General features: G+C 38.8%; 1 protein-coding gene across 1 annotated transcript in view; it reads left to right on the plus strand.

Moving 5' to 3' along the window:
* LOC138059729 (intraflagellar transport protein 70A-like) overlaps nt 1-15,357 on the plus strand; it is a 25,955-nt gene extending 10,598 nt beyond the window's left edge. The window contains exons 12-29 of the mRNA XM_068905335.1: nt 383-432; nt 1,194-1,256; nt 1,585-1,633; nt 1,878-1,918; nt 2,967-3,032; nt 3,781-3,834; nt 4,220-4,285; nt 4,924-5,000; nt 5,184-5,253; nt 7,830-7,907; nt 8,010-8,072; nt 11,043-11,114; nt 11,447-11,482; nt 11,567-11,634; nt 11,996-12,074; nt 12,903-12,962; nt 13,977-14,046; nt 14,535-15,357. Of these exons, the coding sequence (XP_068761436.1) occupies nt 383-432; nt 1,194-1,256; nt 1,585-1,633; nt 1,878-1,918; nt 2,967-3,032; nt 3,781-3,834; nt 4,220-4,285; nt 4,924-5,000; nt 5,184-5,253; nt 7,830-7,907; nt 8,010-8,072; nt 11,043-11,114; nt 11,447-11,482; nt 11,567-11,634; nt 11,996-12,074; nt 12,903-12,962; nt 13,977-14,046; nt 14,535-14,659 (1,187 nt within the window). The 3' untranslated portion in view covers nt 14,660-15,357. The remainder of the gene's footprint in view (nt 1-382; nt 433-1,193; nt 1,257-1,584; nt 1,634-1,877; nt 1,919-2,966; nt 3,033-3,780; nt 3,835-4,219; nt 4,286-4,923; nt 5,001-5,183; nt 5,254-7,829; nt 7,908-8,009; nt 8,073-11,042; nt 11,115-11,446; nt 11,483-11,566; nt 11,635-11,995; nt 12,075-12,902; nt 12,963-13,976; nt 14,047-14,534) is intronic.
* The last annotated feature ends 94 nt before the right edge of the window (nt 15,358-15,451 follow it).

The following is a 15,451-nucleotide window of genomic DNA, read 5'->3' on the forward strand; positions in this document are numbered from 1 at the left end:
TACCCTGAACCAAAGATGAAGCCATGTGAAGGCCATAATGCGCCATTTTCCCATTATTGATCTTGGGGGGAGGGGTGGTCTCAACTTTCCATTCACTCGGTCAAAGATTGTAGCTATGATACAAACCTCATTACTTTGTTATGTAAATCATGTTGTTGTAGTTTGTGTTTACAAAAGAAAAGCAGTCACTGAGGTTTGTATCAAAGCAAGGTCAACCGCAGCCTTGCTTTTATTCAAAGGCCAGGTAAACTGAGCACAGGACTTTAAAATGGTTTATTCTATGAAGTTTTCTGAATGTTTTTTTGCTGTGTAGTTAAATATGAAGCCTAGTAAGTTTGTGTCAGTTTCCTTTATTTTGACATGATTGAACTTTACATTTCAGTTGATTCTGCCCAAGAAGCATTGACTGATATGCCACCCAGAGCTGAAGAGGTATAAACTATCAAAATCAAATGATTAATTAATAGTAAATTTTTATTATTGTTATAAGCTAATGTGTATTGCTCACACTGTACATCATAAAAGTAATGAAAAAGGATATAATAACAGTACTTTAAATCTTACAAGTACAATATTTAGTTATTGCATGAAGACTGCAAATAAAGCCGAATCAAATAAAGTCAGGTGAAATCAAATGTTGTTTTTTGATGAGAGGAAGTATCCAGAGACAAAACCATTCAGAGCAGAGTACAGAACCCCACATGATGCTGCATCTGGAAATTGAGCTGGGATGTCATCATTGTAAGAGGAGTGACGTCATTGCGCTACATGAAATATTACTGAAGATGATCATAAATCATTGGCTTAAACTCTTCACCCATGGATCCCTCACGTGCCCTAAGATTCCTTGGTTGACGAGTAAAATCGTCTCGCGTTAGACAGAGTGAAATCTGTTAAGTTCCACTCCCAGGGGTCAATGGGTGAAACAGATGAACCTTTTTGTTTTAAGTTGATCTTGATTATTATCACATGTAGGATTCTCTATTAAAGTGTAACATGTCAGGTGGATGCCGAAGCCAGTGGCTTACATGTATAATTATGGCATTAGTCATGTCAAACGAAAAATCATGGATAATAAAGTTGACCTAAATGAAGTATTACAATCAAGATTAGTTAAGTGGAGCAGTTGTCACTGCGAAAGCTGAATCACAATTGAATACTAATTAATAGTGTCATGTGTCACTCACGAACAGGAACTTGACCCGGTTACACTTCATAACCAAGCACTAATGAACATGGAGGCTAGTCCTACTCAGGTATGTTATGTTAATATCCTGATGCAGTCAGTAAAGTTCATTTTTGTTAGCTTTTCAAGTTGGTCGTTTGTCCTTAAAAGAAAGAAACAGCCTTTTGGAAGCAAATGTTTGACATTCTTTGGTGTTATAATGCTGCATTAACAATGACTTGAAATACTTGATATCAAGGTATTGTCTACACTATGAGTATACAACAGTTAATATTGTTTGTTCTCTATCCTACTGATGTAGCATTAACTGAATTCCTGAGCCACTTATTATTAAATCAATGTTATGTTATTTGTTGGATTTGTTTTCATAATGTAATGTAGCCTTCCTCTTGTTGCAGGGGTTTGAAAAGCTGCAGTTCTTGTTGCAACAGAATCCATTTCCACCAGGTAATTTTTTAAAGTATATAATTAACTTAAGAATTTCACCTTGAAATTGGAATTTTGTAGAATGTCATGTCCCGAAAAGGACTGGGGAAATTATCAACATATTGATTTCAGTATTTGCAAACCTTTTATTGCTTCATTTTAATACAAGTAGGTAGATATGCTTGAGATGATTAGGTAATGTTATCCCAAGCATTCTTTAGACCTCTGTTGAATATTGAGCCACTCTTTGGTTGTCTTTCTTTAGAAACATTTGGGAATCTTTTGTTGCTGTATGTCAAATACCAGGTGAGATTAGTATTGCATGAAAATGTTATTATTGTTTGTTATTTTCTTTTTGCTTGTAAATTATTACGTTTTCAGTGAATGTTAGTGTCAACTCCTTGATTATTCAGATGCCAAATTTGGATCTGTCCTTTGGGGAGCATTCACAAAAACTCGTTTGGGGGAAAATTAGAGGTAAAAGGGGAGTGTTTGAAAAATATAAACACTCTCAAGGGGGGTACCTTAGATAATGAAAACAAAAATTGTCATTAGCCAATGTAAACACAATTTAAGAAAATGTATCCCTTGTACGTGGTCTGGTTTCCTTTTCCTTTGTCATAATTTTGTTCTCGCAAGTACATATTTGATAGGACACCTCTTTTAGACACTTTCAGTGAGATTTCATTTAGCAATGGTTTTTGTTCCATGAGACTTAAGTTTACATTTTGGACCTTCATACTACTGTGTGATATTTTTTCTTCCAAGAAAATAGCTTGTCTTAATGACATATTTTTAGTTTCTTGGTGCATTACTGCAGCAGGGTCCGAGTCTGCAGTAATGTGAATGTGAACTTTTGGTCTCACACTTTTGCATCAATTTAATTCTAGTCTCAAACAATAGGCTTGTCGGTGGTAGAAGCAAGTGATTCTGCTTTTAAAGTTTTGACCCGGCCGGCGGGATGTTTTTGTTCTTGAGCGGCTGTTACAGTTGTAGGTTGTGCCATGTATCTGAGAGATAGCTTGCCTTGCCCTTTTTCTGCATTTCTTAGCAGATCAATATGCTCTTCTGAGGCATTTTTCTGTTTTTGTATTGGTTTGTGAGGTAGGTTGGGGGTGTCTCAAATTTTAATTTTATTTTAAATAATTTATTTGAAAATGTTTAATGCAACAAGTAGGGGTCCTGCAAATTTTTTTAGATAGTAGATAATTTCTCATCAGTCCCCCCCCCCCCCCCCTCTCTCCTCCAAACAAGTTTTTGTGAATGCTCCCTTGAGACATGTACCTGTTTTAACTAATGGGCATTAACTACGGTAGAGAATTCTTTTTTGAGATTTCTTTTTGTTCTTTTGCAGTATTTTGATTTGGCTGCAGATGTGTTGGCTGAAAATGCTCACCTGACCTACAAGTTCCTCACACCAGTAAGACACTCAAATTACCTGCAACTTGATTAATATCTTGTAACTTCAAACATCATTATCATAGTGAGACTTGGATTCACCACCCTTCTTGAATGGTCATGAATAATTATTAGTTAGCATCATCGTTGTCATAATTTGTGGGACCTAAATGTCATTGCTGTTGCTGCCATGGTGCTTGGTTTTCCTACAATTTCCCTTTTTAGTCTAGGAGAAAAAAAAAGGTTTATTGCCCTGGAAAAAACCAAATTATAATGAAATCGTGCATAGGCCAAGTTCCTTCCCTTTTGAACAAAAAGTTTTTAAAAAGGGGCTAGGTCACGCAATTTTAGGCAATTTCAGCATTGATCAAATGGTCATACAATTAACTGAAATAACAAAATAACGGCTCAAAACTATAGAGGAACTCAAACAAAACACAGGAGGGACAAGGATGGACAAAACTGCCCAGGGAGGTTTGAAATGGATTGCATTTGGGTAAATTTGAAAAACGTATATTTATATCAGTTTATATCAAAATGTCATTTAAACAGCTGGAAAATCATTCTCAATTGTTACGTGGCCATGATTTTGCAAATGAAAGACTCTTGCTCTGCCAATTTGATGTTTAGAGCTCATAACTAACAAAATTAAACAAAATTACCTGAAACAGTGTGACCCAGCCCCTTTTAAAGTAATTAAATGCTTGCAACTGATTTTTCTTCTCAAGATGAAGTTTGCGAATTTTGAAATTTCCTTATTTTTTGCACAGTACATGTATGACTTCCTGGATGCGATGATAACACAACAAACTTCACCAGAGGAGGTTTGTTATTACTTGCAATGATTGTGTTATTTCCTTTGAAATCCCACAAATAGATGTCTGAAATTCTTTGACATTCTTGCCAAAACTCTTTGACTTTTATAATCTTAAAGGATCAATGTCGAATTTGCTAAGATCTGTCTGCATGTACTCATTGTTACCAGGATCTTTGGACCAAAATTCTCACAATAATCTTATAGGACTTTGCGAGGAGCAAAATCTCTGAATATTAACATGTGTTAAACATCCTTCAAGGATAAAAAACATCTGTTAAAAGATTCTTTTCAGGTTAAATTCACCGGTAAAATAAAGCAAAAGAGGTTTTAAGGGATGCATGTGAAATGCAAGGGAGGCTCATGACCCTGACAGATTCTTATTTTTCTTTCAGGCTTACAGGAAATTAGATGATATGGCCACAAAACAGACAGAGACTCTAAGGAAGCTTACTAAACAGGTATTTGTGGCTTGCTTATTCAAAGGATGGAGCCTAGTGTCATACATATCTCTTCGACAAAAAACACTTTCAATTGGCATCCAACTAATGCCAGATGGTCTTCAAAGTTAATTAGTATATGTACTAAGAGTCGGTGGCTAGTGATGGATCAGTAAATATCCACCACTAGCCACCTCCACTTTGGTGAATAGTTGTTAATTGTTAACTGCAGTCTGATGGACGGAACTTTTTCATTAAAAACATTTATTTTGACCTAATACAGGTCTAGCCTTCTATTCCTGTGTGACATCAGTATTGGTAGTACCTCATAACAAATGGCAAATACATTCAGTCCTTTTTATTTGGGGGAAAACAGATGCCAGCAACATACCAAGGATTTTTCTTTTAGTTTGGATTTGATAAGAATGTAATCTACGATTTTTCAAGCCAACCATTAAAATTTATCTAGTAAAGCGTAACCAATAAGTTATTTGTGGTAAAGAAATCAAATTTTCAAACAACTCTATTGGAAAAAGGAATGAACGCCGGTGTCACAGCAAATTCTGCTAGTGGATTTGTGCCGGGGGATCAAAAACTTGGGGGGGTCCAGATTTGCTAGGACACGGGCTTTTAGTCATGACGTGTGATTATGTTTAAAGGTTCAAGAAGCAAGACAGAATCATGATGATGACACTGTGAAGAAAGCTGTGAATGAATATGATGAAGCACTGGAAAGGTCTGTCAGACTAATTTGAGAAATTCTTCATGAATTTTCAGACACCATCTTCCCAATCTCACAACATATAAACAACAAGTATCTTTTTCCAACAACCCCACATGGATGTGCCAATTATTTTAGAAATAATTTTCTGATGTTTCATGCTATTTGAATAACAATTTTATATTGTTTTTATTGTAGATATATCCCTGTGTTGATGGCACAAGCGAAAATTTACTGGGATCTGGATAATTATGCACAGGTTGAAAAGGCAAGTTATGTGAACAACGTGCATTTTTTTGTTTTTGTTTGTGTTTTAAATAAAAGCAATTTAGAGGCATTTTGTGGGCCATATCTGTGTTTTCGGGATGGACTGGAACGAACATTTCAGATTCTTGGAGTCACTATCCAACCAAGTCTCTCCCTCAATTGAAGGATTATTCTTAATTGTCAATTTCTTCCAAATGAAGTATTATCGTTCATTTTGGACACTGAAAGCTTGATAGGGATCATGGGAAATGAACATATTTCTTTTAAAAGACGATGTCTGGACTCGCAGGACTCGAACCTGGGAACGTGTGATTAATAACCACTTCACTTAACCCCTAGACTACCACATCACTAACTGCGAGGATGCCATTTTTTATTAATGTCAATAATTTTTTCTTCCAAAAGTGCCGCTTTGAAAGCTGTCAGTTACCAAACTTCAAGAGAAAGCTAACCATTTGAAAATAAAGCTTCAGATGTAACTGGTCATTATTCGGCAATGATTTTATTTATATACAAATTAGTTTTGGTAATATAATCGGCGCATTTTCTAGTCACAAAAATTAGGTTTATCAACGGAGTTGATAATGTAAATTGACCACCGTACAGAAACTCTGTACGGTGGTCAATTTACATTATCAACTCCTTTGATAAACCTAATTTTTGTACACTACTTCCCCACCGACGCAGCACCACAGTTTCTTTAGAAACTACCCCTTCATTCATTTGCATTTTCTAGTCAGTTGTTCTTTAGTGGTTAATGGATAAAAACAGTTTCTTCAAATGGTTGCTCTGGGTTCAAATCCTGTCCAGGGGCTGCTTTCCTTTTTTCTTTTTATTTGCTACCACAAGTCCTGGGACAGAGTGATCAAAATGGAGGATAATACTTCATTTAAGGCAAACTGACCATGAAGGATAATCCTTCATTTGAGGAAGAGATCGTGTTGCACTATCGCCTACTCGTCCTAGTCCAACTGTACCATTCCTTTGAGCCGCGCCCTCTGGACCGGGTGCTTTGAGAGACTCGTATCTGTAAAAGTCGAGTTGCAACGTCACACACGGGCGGGTGCTATGATTTATCATATCATATCTTTGTGTATGTGCGTATTGCAGCGTAGCTTGTTGTGGCATATCTCCCGCGATCATTTACCCACTTAACCATGATATACCAAAGAGGACAAATCACGTCACCGGGATCTCTATGCCCTACAGGACGATACTAAGAAGTTATAAAGTTTGGTCTTTTTTCTGAAGGGGAAGAGAAAACAAACCGAAATGATCAGAAAGTGATAGAATACAGGTTAAGGTAAAAGAGTGTCTGATGTGACGTTACAACTCGACTTGAAGCAATCCTCTTTAATTCCTTCGTGAACTTCCAAGAGGGTAGCTCTGGCGGCAATTAAAAGGGTTGTAAATTCCAGAAACTTTTTTTCAACGACTAACGTGGACCTCCGTCTGCGGGAAACCTGGGCCCAGTTGCTCACAGCCCGATTTAATTAATCTTGGGGCGCTTTCCTTTTGTACGGAAAATCCTAATGATCCGGTGGTAAATCAAATGGAACAGACTTTTCCACTGAAAATTTTTCGGGGAAAAAGGAATACCCTCAGAGGTATTACTCTTTTTTCGGTTTCCCTCGAATGATCCGAAATTCCTGTTCCATTGTCCCACTAGTGCCATGCTCCGTGAAAAAAGAAAAAACATGGCGGCCCCCATGGCCTTGGTGTTTAGCAGCCCAACTGAATCGTGCGGGTTTCAGTCAATTCACGCGGATGCTTTTTTATTAAAAAATGGATCATTGGATAATGCAATTCGAGAGTTTTGATTGGCTAAGCCATCATGGGTTATGAGCCATTTTGCCATGATCTACAAACACGGCAAGCATATGCGTGATTTTTTGGGCCTTTTTATTTTTATTGTAGTCTAGTTTTCTATATTTTGGGGGCGTTTTTAATAAAGCAATTATTCCACTCGCGCTTGTTGGATATGAGATTATTATAGCCAACTCGGCGCTACGCGCCTCGTTGGCTATCTATCATCTCATATCCAACGCGCGCTCTTGGAATAATTGTTAAATAGCTCGTAGCTGCACAACTGCAGGTATGAAGTAATGATCGAAAATCCGGCAGCCATGTTTGTTATTCTAAATGATTAGTATTCAGTCTCTTGAGGAAAAAAAAAGAATAGAAAGTCTCAAAAGGGGAACAAACTCGTCCCGTTCCATATTTTGATTGAGGAAACTGTTCCTTTAAGCAGAAAATTCTCTCCGGTTTTTCCATACAAAAGGACAGCGCCCGTGTATTAGTGGAAACGTTTCTTTCAGTTTAAATACCGATCAAAAAATGTTTCCACAAGATTCTTAGCCTTCAGTTTTGAGTTAGACGTTTTGTTTTCCTACAACATAAAGTTAGATTGTTGAAGGTCTTTTTTTGTCGGGCAAAACTGGTATTTAATCGTGGATTAGTGTTAATCGGCTTTTGAACAATTGGACCCCGTAGTTTATGTTAGCTGTTTTATCAACATCGCACATTGCGAAAACGTTTTTCACTTTCTCTTGCTAAAGGATCTTGATTCTCTTGCAGATTTTCAGGAAATCCGTTGAGTTCTGTAACGAACACGAAATTTGGAAGTTGAATGTTGCTCATGTGCTGTTTATGCAGGTAGAAATGTCTGAGCTTTCTGCAGAAGTCGTTTTCTTAAGTTGTCGTACCAGTGGCCCGTGGATTGCTCAGTTGGTCCAATTTATCTTTATTTCCACACAGGAAAATAAATATAAGGAAGCTGTTGGTTTCTATGAACCAATTGTCAAAAAACATTACGATAACGTAAGTACTCGTTTATCTTGTTGCCATTATATTTGACAAATTTTCGGCTTCAGCAAAGAGTAAACGGCTTGCTGTCTCCGTTTTATAGAGTAGGGAGTTTAAGAAACCACGACGGCTACGGCGACAGAAACGTCACTTCAAAATATAAGTTTGAGCTATTCTAAGTGTTTCATGGTTATTCCACAGCTTGTCTATATTATACAATATGGGCGAAGTGTCCTATAACTGGATTGGTACGGACGGATTTGAAGTAAAGAGTGAGACTTGAAAATTCACTGTAGTTTGTCCACGTTGTCGTCAAAACCTTAAATTTGGTTATTTCACGTAGTAGTTTTGACGAGTCAGTCAGGGCTTGAAATGAACTTTTTTGCTCAAGTGCCAGCTGTCGACTAATGGGGAAAATTTGGTAGCCAACTTTGCATGCAAGGAAAGTCATAATTGTTAAATAGCACAAAAAAAAAAAAAAAACCAGCACGAGAAAGATCTCTAAAGCCTTTGTTGTTTTCGGCTTTGTATTTTAGTTTGGTGATGGTGTTCTTTAAGGTTATTAGATATGGAGCGAAGCACAGTCCGTGTTTTCCATAGCAAGGCAAACATGGATCCTTTATCCTTGCTTTTCACCTCTTCAAAACGTAGTTCTTTATTCTCCTACAGCTTGCGTAGTAAGCAACTTAGCTTTATAATGAATTTGCTCGGCCTAGGCCCCACACAACCACAATGCTCGTACCAGTCTCCGACCGAGATAAAATAAAAGGGGCGGCTCGTATACGCTTTCAGAAGCCTCTAGAATCAGAGGAACTTGGTTTCTTTACGTACTTTTCTCCAGATATTTATCTCCTTTTATTAATCACCTTGTGCAGTCAATTTTGCAGGTGTTCGCTTTCTAACAGGGGGGACAAGTTCTCTAACCCACTTTGCGTTAAGGGTACAGGTTGCTTTCTGAAGGTTCCATGCAAAATTCAAACTCATTATGCGATGTCCAGGTTCGTTATCGTTACATTATCAATATCAAGCTAGTTCCGAGGAGGTCCTTCGGTAATATGGCTAAATCTACGTTTTCAGCTTTCACAACTGACGATGGATTTAAATTTTCAATTAACCTTCTTGCTGAATCTTCGTATTCCGGGCGCAAAATTCACGTAACCGGCAAGAAGCGTATGGTGTTTAAGTGCGCCCACGATACAATGAAGCCGCTGAAACAATATGGCGCCAAGTAAACGGGGTGATCGAAGTATCGAAGTACATTTGTGCTATTAATTAACAATGTGAGAAACCGATTTTCTTGTAGTATTTATACATTATTTGAATGGGGAAAGAAAGGTGAGTCGTGTTCTAGCTAACAGTTCCGAACGATTTCATTATATGAGGATTCAAATACAAAAGTTGTCTACTGTTTATTGGTTCTTTTAAGGACGGCGACTACTATTTCAAAGGTATTTTTGCGCGGTTTACTGAACATGCGGGAAAAGCAGATCTTAACAAGTGTTATTCAAATCAAAAAGAAAATTGGGGGTAGCCACGCATTTTTCGAAAATGAGTAATCAACAATATTTGTAAAAAACTTTAAAATACAAAGCAAGGTATGGCGTTCTTTTCCAAATTGAAGCTTAATTATCTCTAAAAAATGCATAGTTACCCTCAATTTTCTTTTTGTGATACCAACAGCACTTGCTAAATTCTGCGCGTAGTTTTGAACCGCGTAAAAATATCCCTGTATTAATACGCACCACCATAGGAAATCCGAGTATCTCGAGATGCGCAGAACGTATGCGCAATAACAATAGTAGGAACCGTCCTTAACCCATAATATTACTGCTTTTTGGCCTTGTCGTTGCCATTGCCGTTGCCGTCGTTGGCGTTTTTAAACTCCCCAGTGTAAGAAAAGACGACGGGTACGGCAACGATAGCACGCGCGTTTTTGAGACGCGGACGGCAACCGGAAGTGAGCTGTTTTCACAAGAGCACATTTACATTGCTAAACTGGTCCATTAGAGATGATTAGTATAAAATTCTGGGAGACACCACTGTCCTGTCACGTGAAATGTTCTCTTCCGGTTGCCGTCCGCATCTCAAAAAACGCGCGTGCTTAAGCTCTTTAATATGCCAGAAAGCGAACACGTTATTGGTTGGATTAAGAATAATAGGTCGTAGAACAAACAGTAGTTCTGCACGCCCCGCTCGTGCGTTTTACATTTGGATACATTTCTTTGCCATTCTCGTCTTGACAGCGACGTGAAGTGATCAAATTTGAGACACTTAAATAAAGGTCCTTTCCTTTCCTTTCCTTGGAATGTGGACACACACTTTCTATGCCGAGCGTAGTGGAGTAATCGCAAAATTATTACAATAACGGGAAATAATATTTTTAGGTGTCGTCGTTTCTTTATTAAACTCCCTTTTTTCTTAGGTTCCCACGAGAGTTAGGTGTCAACGGTTGAGTGAAAAGGCGAGGCAGAAAAGGGTCTCGTTCCAAACTCACCTTGTTCTCCGCCTCGGCCGTGCACATGTCGCGTGTTTTGAGAAAGAAACTGAAAGAAGTCTAATTAGTGCAAATTTCATTTGGTAGCCTGTTTTGACACTCCAAATTTTGAGAAATTTGATAAGCAGAGGTCTTGAGCAGTAAAATCAAGCTGTGATCGCGTTGTCTAGTGGCGGAATATTTGCTTTGGTAGTCTTGGCCGTCTTACCTAGTAATCATAAACTCTGCGGGGCGATAAAAGAACCCGCCCGCTGTTTGCAACGAGTAGGGCACGGAGTTTTTCTGGTGTTGTGGTCTTTCCTGTTATCCCTATTATGGCTTACATCAAAAAAGGGGGTTTGCTGTATACGATCACCTCTCTTAGTAGAAACGGCCACAAGTCAAAGTGACTTTCCCAAGTGCTGGAACGTGTATAAGACGACGTATAGATGAATTGTCACAATGATGCATTTAATAAAACTAAGCTAATTTGTCTGGTTTATGTTTTGCAGATTTTGAGTGTCAGCGCCATAGTGTTGGCGAATTTGTGCGTGTCATATATCATGACTAGTGCTAATGAAGAGGTTTGTGCAAAGTGACTGACACCTATTTCTGCTCTGTTAGTTTTAAAAAAAAACTACAGTAATTGCTGCGACTTGTCCCAAAGCAATTGCAGTAGAGGTAAGAAATTTAGACAGCGCAAAGCAAATACCTGGCGTGCAGCTCGCCGGTGTTCAGTTCTCGAAAACACGTGCAGGTAGCAACTTAGGCTTGGTTTTGGTGATGGGAAATTTTAAAGTAGGGCAGCCGTAATTCAAAAGTACAGATGCATCGAGTATTTACTTTCGACTCTTCTTGTAGATAACATCTTGATGGATTTTAATAACAATTTTGATACTGTTTCTTTATTTCTTAGGCGGAAGAACTAATGAGAAAAATTGAAAAGGAGGAGGTAAGATGTATTTGCTTTTTTGTTCGTGTTTTATACAGATGTCCAAGAGCTTGCTTTCTGATATTTTAATTTTAATTTCTGCAGGAGCAAGTGGCTTATGATGATCCGGAGAAGAAAATCTACCACCTGTGTATAGTAAACCTTGTTATTGGGTTAGTTCATCGTAAAGTTCCTTTTGTTGCTGAACTTGGCTGTAGCGAAAACGTTAAGGTTTTTGGGGTCTGTCCCAAGGTAATTGGCTATTTACATATGCAGCTGAGAAGTTTAACCAGGGACTACCAGGAAAAAATCTAACCAGTGGTCAGAACGTGTCTTGAACCCGGGATCCCCGAATCTCAAGGCAAGCGCCCTAATTACTGGGCCACACTGTCTCCTCAAATTAAGTTCGGCGAATTTGAAAAATGGTCTAATTTTTCTTTTTTAGACCGAATTTTAACGAAGTTACTGACGCCTAGTGTGCAAATTTTGTTGAGTATTCTTATATCCCGCTATCGTGTTTGCTTGATTTTACAGGACCTTATACTGCGCCAAAGGAAATTACGAGTTTGGAATATCTAGAATTATGAAAAGCTTGGAGCCCTACAACAAGAAGGTATTATTTTTAAATTTCTGTTCGGGAGAAATGTGGAAAGAGTATCAAGCACTTCGAGGTTTGATGCGCGGTTTTTTGTTCGAAACTTATTGGCGCTAGCAGCCGAACGACAATAATTATCGTTTTACATGCGCTATTGCGGGACCGCAAAGGCGAAGAAAATCAGGCATCGCCAAACGCCTGGTCTGCGCAGGCACGCATGCATGCTCTGTATAGCTTGTCTTGAGACTCTATGGCGAGGCAAGTTGCACGAAATTCAAAGGCCGAAACGTTTGCTAGACAAGTTGAAGAGTCCATTGCACAAAGTGAAATCGAATTCCATCTTCGCAACGCTTCCAGCAAGGTTACAACACATTTCAAACTCTTCGTAGTGTACGTTCATCTACGCGACTTGTGCCCGTAGCGGTTTATGGGATAAACCAATAAAAGTGTCCCCGTAACCTCGTGTGATAATCGAAAACGAGACAAGTTACAAAAATCGTCGTCTAGGGTCCCTTTCCTTTTGTCATAACTGGCCGGGAAGACCTGTCAGTATGCGAAGAAAATGCAACAATTTGAAGGAACACTTGCATGATAATCCCTCGCATTCGTATAAATCATCCTCGAAGTGTGTTGATTTGAGGGTGTTGTAGAGTTATTCCTCGTTCCAAATGCCTGGTCTGGCCGGTCAGTTCTGTCAAAGGGAAGGCCTCCTATAATCACTTCTGTCGAGAGGCTTGTCTCGCAACAGAATCGCGAGATAAGTTGCATAAGAAGTTGCCTTTGGTAACAGCCCCGTTAGCGTAATGTGTCCTGGGCTTTCATAGAGGCATTTTGTTTTGATTTCAGCTTGGAACAGATACATGGTTTTATGCCAAAAGATGCTTCTTATCACTTCTTGAAAACATGGTAAGGCGACCCTCCGGAACGCGAGAATAGGCCATTTTACAGTTGTTTGCTCAGTGACCTAGCCTATGAATGGCTGCGAGACTGTCGGTGACCTTGCATTGATACATACCTCACGAAGCGGTTTTCAATTGAGTGTCGAAAGTAATTAGCGAATTACTTTGGTTTTGCATTACTTCGCTCAGTGATTGGTTCAAAGTTCTTGTGCCACTTTTTCAACCAATCAGAAGTGAAACCAAAACCAATCGTGGCTCGCGCGTGCACATTTTCCGCGCTTTGTGTCGGCTACGGGTAATTACTTCGAGTTTTGATTGGTTTACTGGATTGTCTCCGTCCTTTTTGATTGGTCAAAGTAATTACTTTAGTTTTGGTTTAACGACACTCATTTGAAAACCGCTCTATCATGTAAATTGTGTTGTTGTAATTCTAATAATTTAGTCTACCTTAACATTAGAAAAGCACAAAGGTTTGTATCAAAGCAGGGTCAACGGCAGCCTCGCTTCCATTCCTAGGTCAGGTAACTCAGCTACGACTGTGAAATGGCAACACGTTCTGGCCCATGAATTCGCGATTATCCTGAATTGTTAATTTTCTTTGAATTCAGGATAATCGCGAATTCAAGGCGAGAACGGGTTGGAAATGGTCTATTGTTCTTTAAGGATCGAGGGCAGGACAAGACACGAGCTCTAGGGCGAAGTACGAGACAAAAGAAAGCAAATGGTCTCTCTCTCCTCGGCTCCCTTTTTGTTTGCAGAATGATGTTAAGACAAACTGTCGGGTCCATTTGATCGAAAAATAAAAATTTGCGACATCACAGCTTGGAACATCACATCCAGTTTAATAACACCAACAACATGCAGCAATGATTACGAAAACAACAACTACAACTACTACAGCAACATTGCTCGAAATTTGCGACAACAACCGTGAAATTGAACATCGACATCTATACTCTGTAGGCAAGGTGTAAGTGTGTAAGTTTTCCAAATATTTAGCATTTGTGTATTTTCTCTGCAGGCTAAACACATGATAATGTTACGTGACAGCGTCATTCAGGATATTGTTCAATTCCTGGAACACTGCGAAGGTAAAGAATGAATCAATAAGAATCGATTAAAGTGAGGCGGAATATGTAAATGGAAGGTTTTGCAGTGGAACATCAAGACGTCTTATATTAGAACGAATGATAGCCTTAGCGAAAGATCACTGCATTTGCAAGGAAGCCTTAAAACACTCACGCTTTGACGGGTAAAGTTACGAGATCTTTCTTAGAGGAGTAATGGAGTCAAGTCCGAATTTCCCACTGACATATATTTCTAATGAATTGTGTTTTCAAATCATTACCAAAGTGAGTTATGCTCTGAAAAATAGGAACGAGGTCTTCGGGAAGAGAAATCACGATCGCTTTTGGTCGTCCATAACTGTCCCTAACCGTAGACGCATTTTTGGCCAATCGGAGCTCTAGGCTTATGCCAAAACAGTCGTGATTTCCCACGTGCGTTTTCCCGCGCATTTCGTGCTTCCAATATAAGCTTATTGAAGTTTTCGTATTTCTTTTTGTATGTTTATTTGTAGTTTATGGCAAAAGTGTTCCTGCAGTTGTGGAACAGCCATTGGAAGAAGAGAAGATGCATCCGGGAAAAAACACAGTAACATACGAGGCCAGAGTCTTAAAGAGCTTGTTTTTACGCTTGGTTTAAACAAAATTGTGGACGACCATTTATCTTATATGTAATTTTGTTTAACCCGTTGTTTCAGACCCCGTCCACACGAATCTGGATATTTTTGAATCCGCAACGTTTTCTTTCCGGATTCAAAATATTCCTATCCACACGTAGCGTATTCATAGTCGAATCTGCCCTTCCACACGTTTCCGTATTCACTCTAGTACTCAGGACTCTTCAAGGAATAATACGGCATAATTGAAGTGTACAGTGTTCATAGCTATGCTTAGCTACACACACGTGATAATACTTGAAATAAGTCCAAGACGTAAAGAAATAAGATTGCCTTCGGCAGCCATCTTGAGAATTGATTTCACGGTAAGGAAATGGGCTCGACATTGTTACGTCATCCAGATAAAAAAATTTCCGATTTTATGCGGCACGCATTTACAAGCGTTCTTCAGTTTGCCTCACTTTGTAAACAGGAAGTTTAAGAAAAGACAACTCCGGAAAGCAAAACATGTAATATTATTGATAAAAAGAGGAAAACATACCGTTAATTACATTAACAAATTTAAGTGCTTATCGCAATTTTTGAGTCAATAACCCTTATACGTGATGACGTCTGACTAGATAGCGCTTTCCTTGTCGCGAAGACTACTTACAGAGAGTTGGCGCGGCATTGTATGATATTTCTTGTAAAGTTCAAATAAAATTACGTTTATGAAGTTTCATCCTTTCTCACCCTATTCTCGGTTTTCACATGACGTCACGACCGCCATGTTGGTGCCCTAAACAAAGAAAAGGCGGCCATGTTGGTGCCCCGAC

This window comes from Montipora capricornis, chromosome 8 (assembly GCF_036669925.1).
Source record: "Montipora capricornis isolate CH-2021 chromosome 8, ASM3666992v2, whole genome shotgun sequence".
Taxonomy (NCBI): domain Eukaryota; kingdom Metazoa; phylum Cnidaria; class Anthozoa; order Scleractinia; family Acroporidae; genus Montipora; species Montipora capricornis.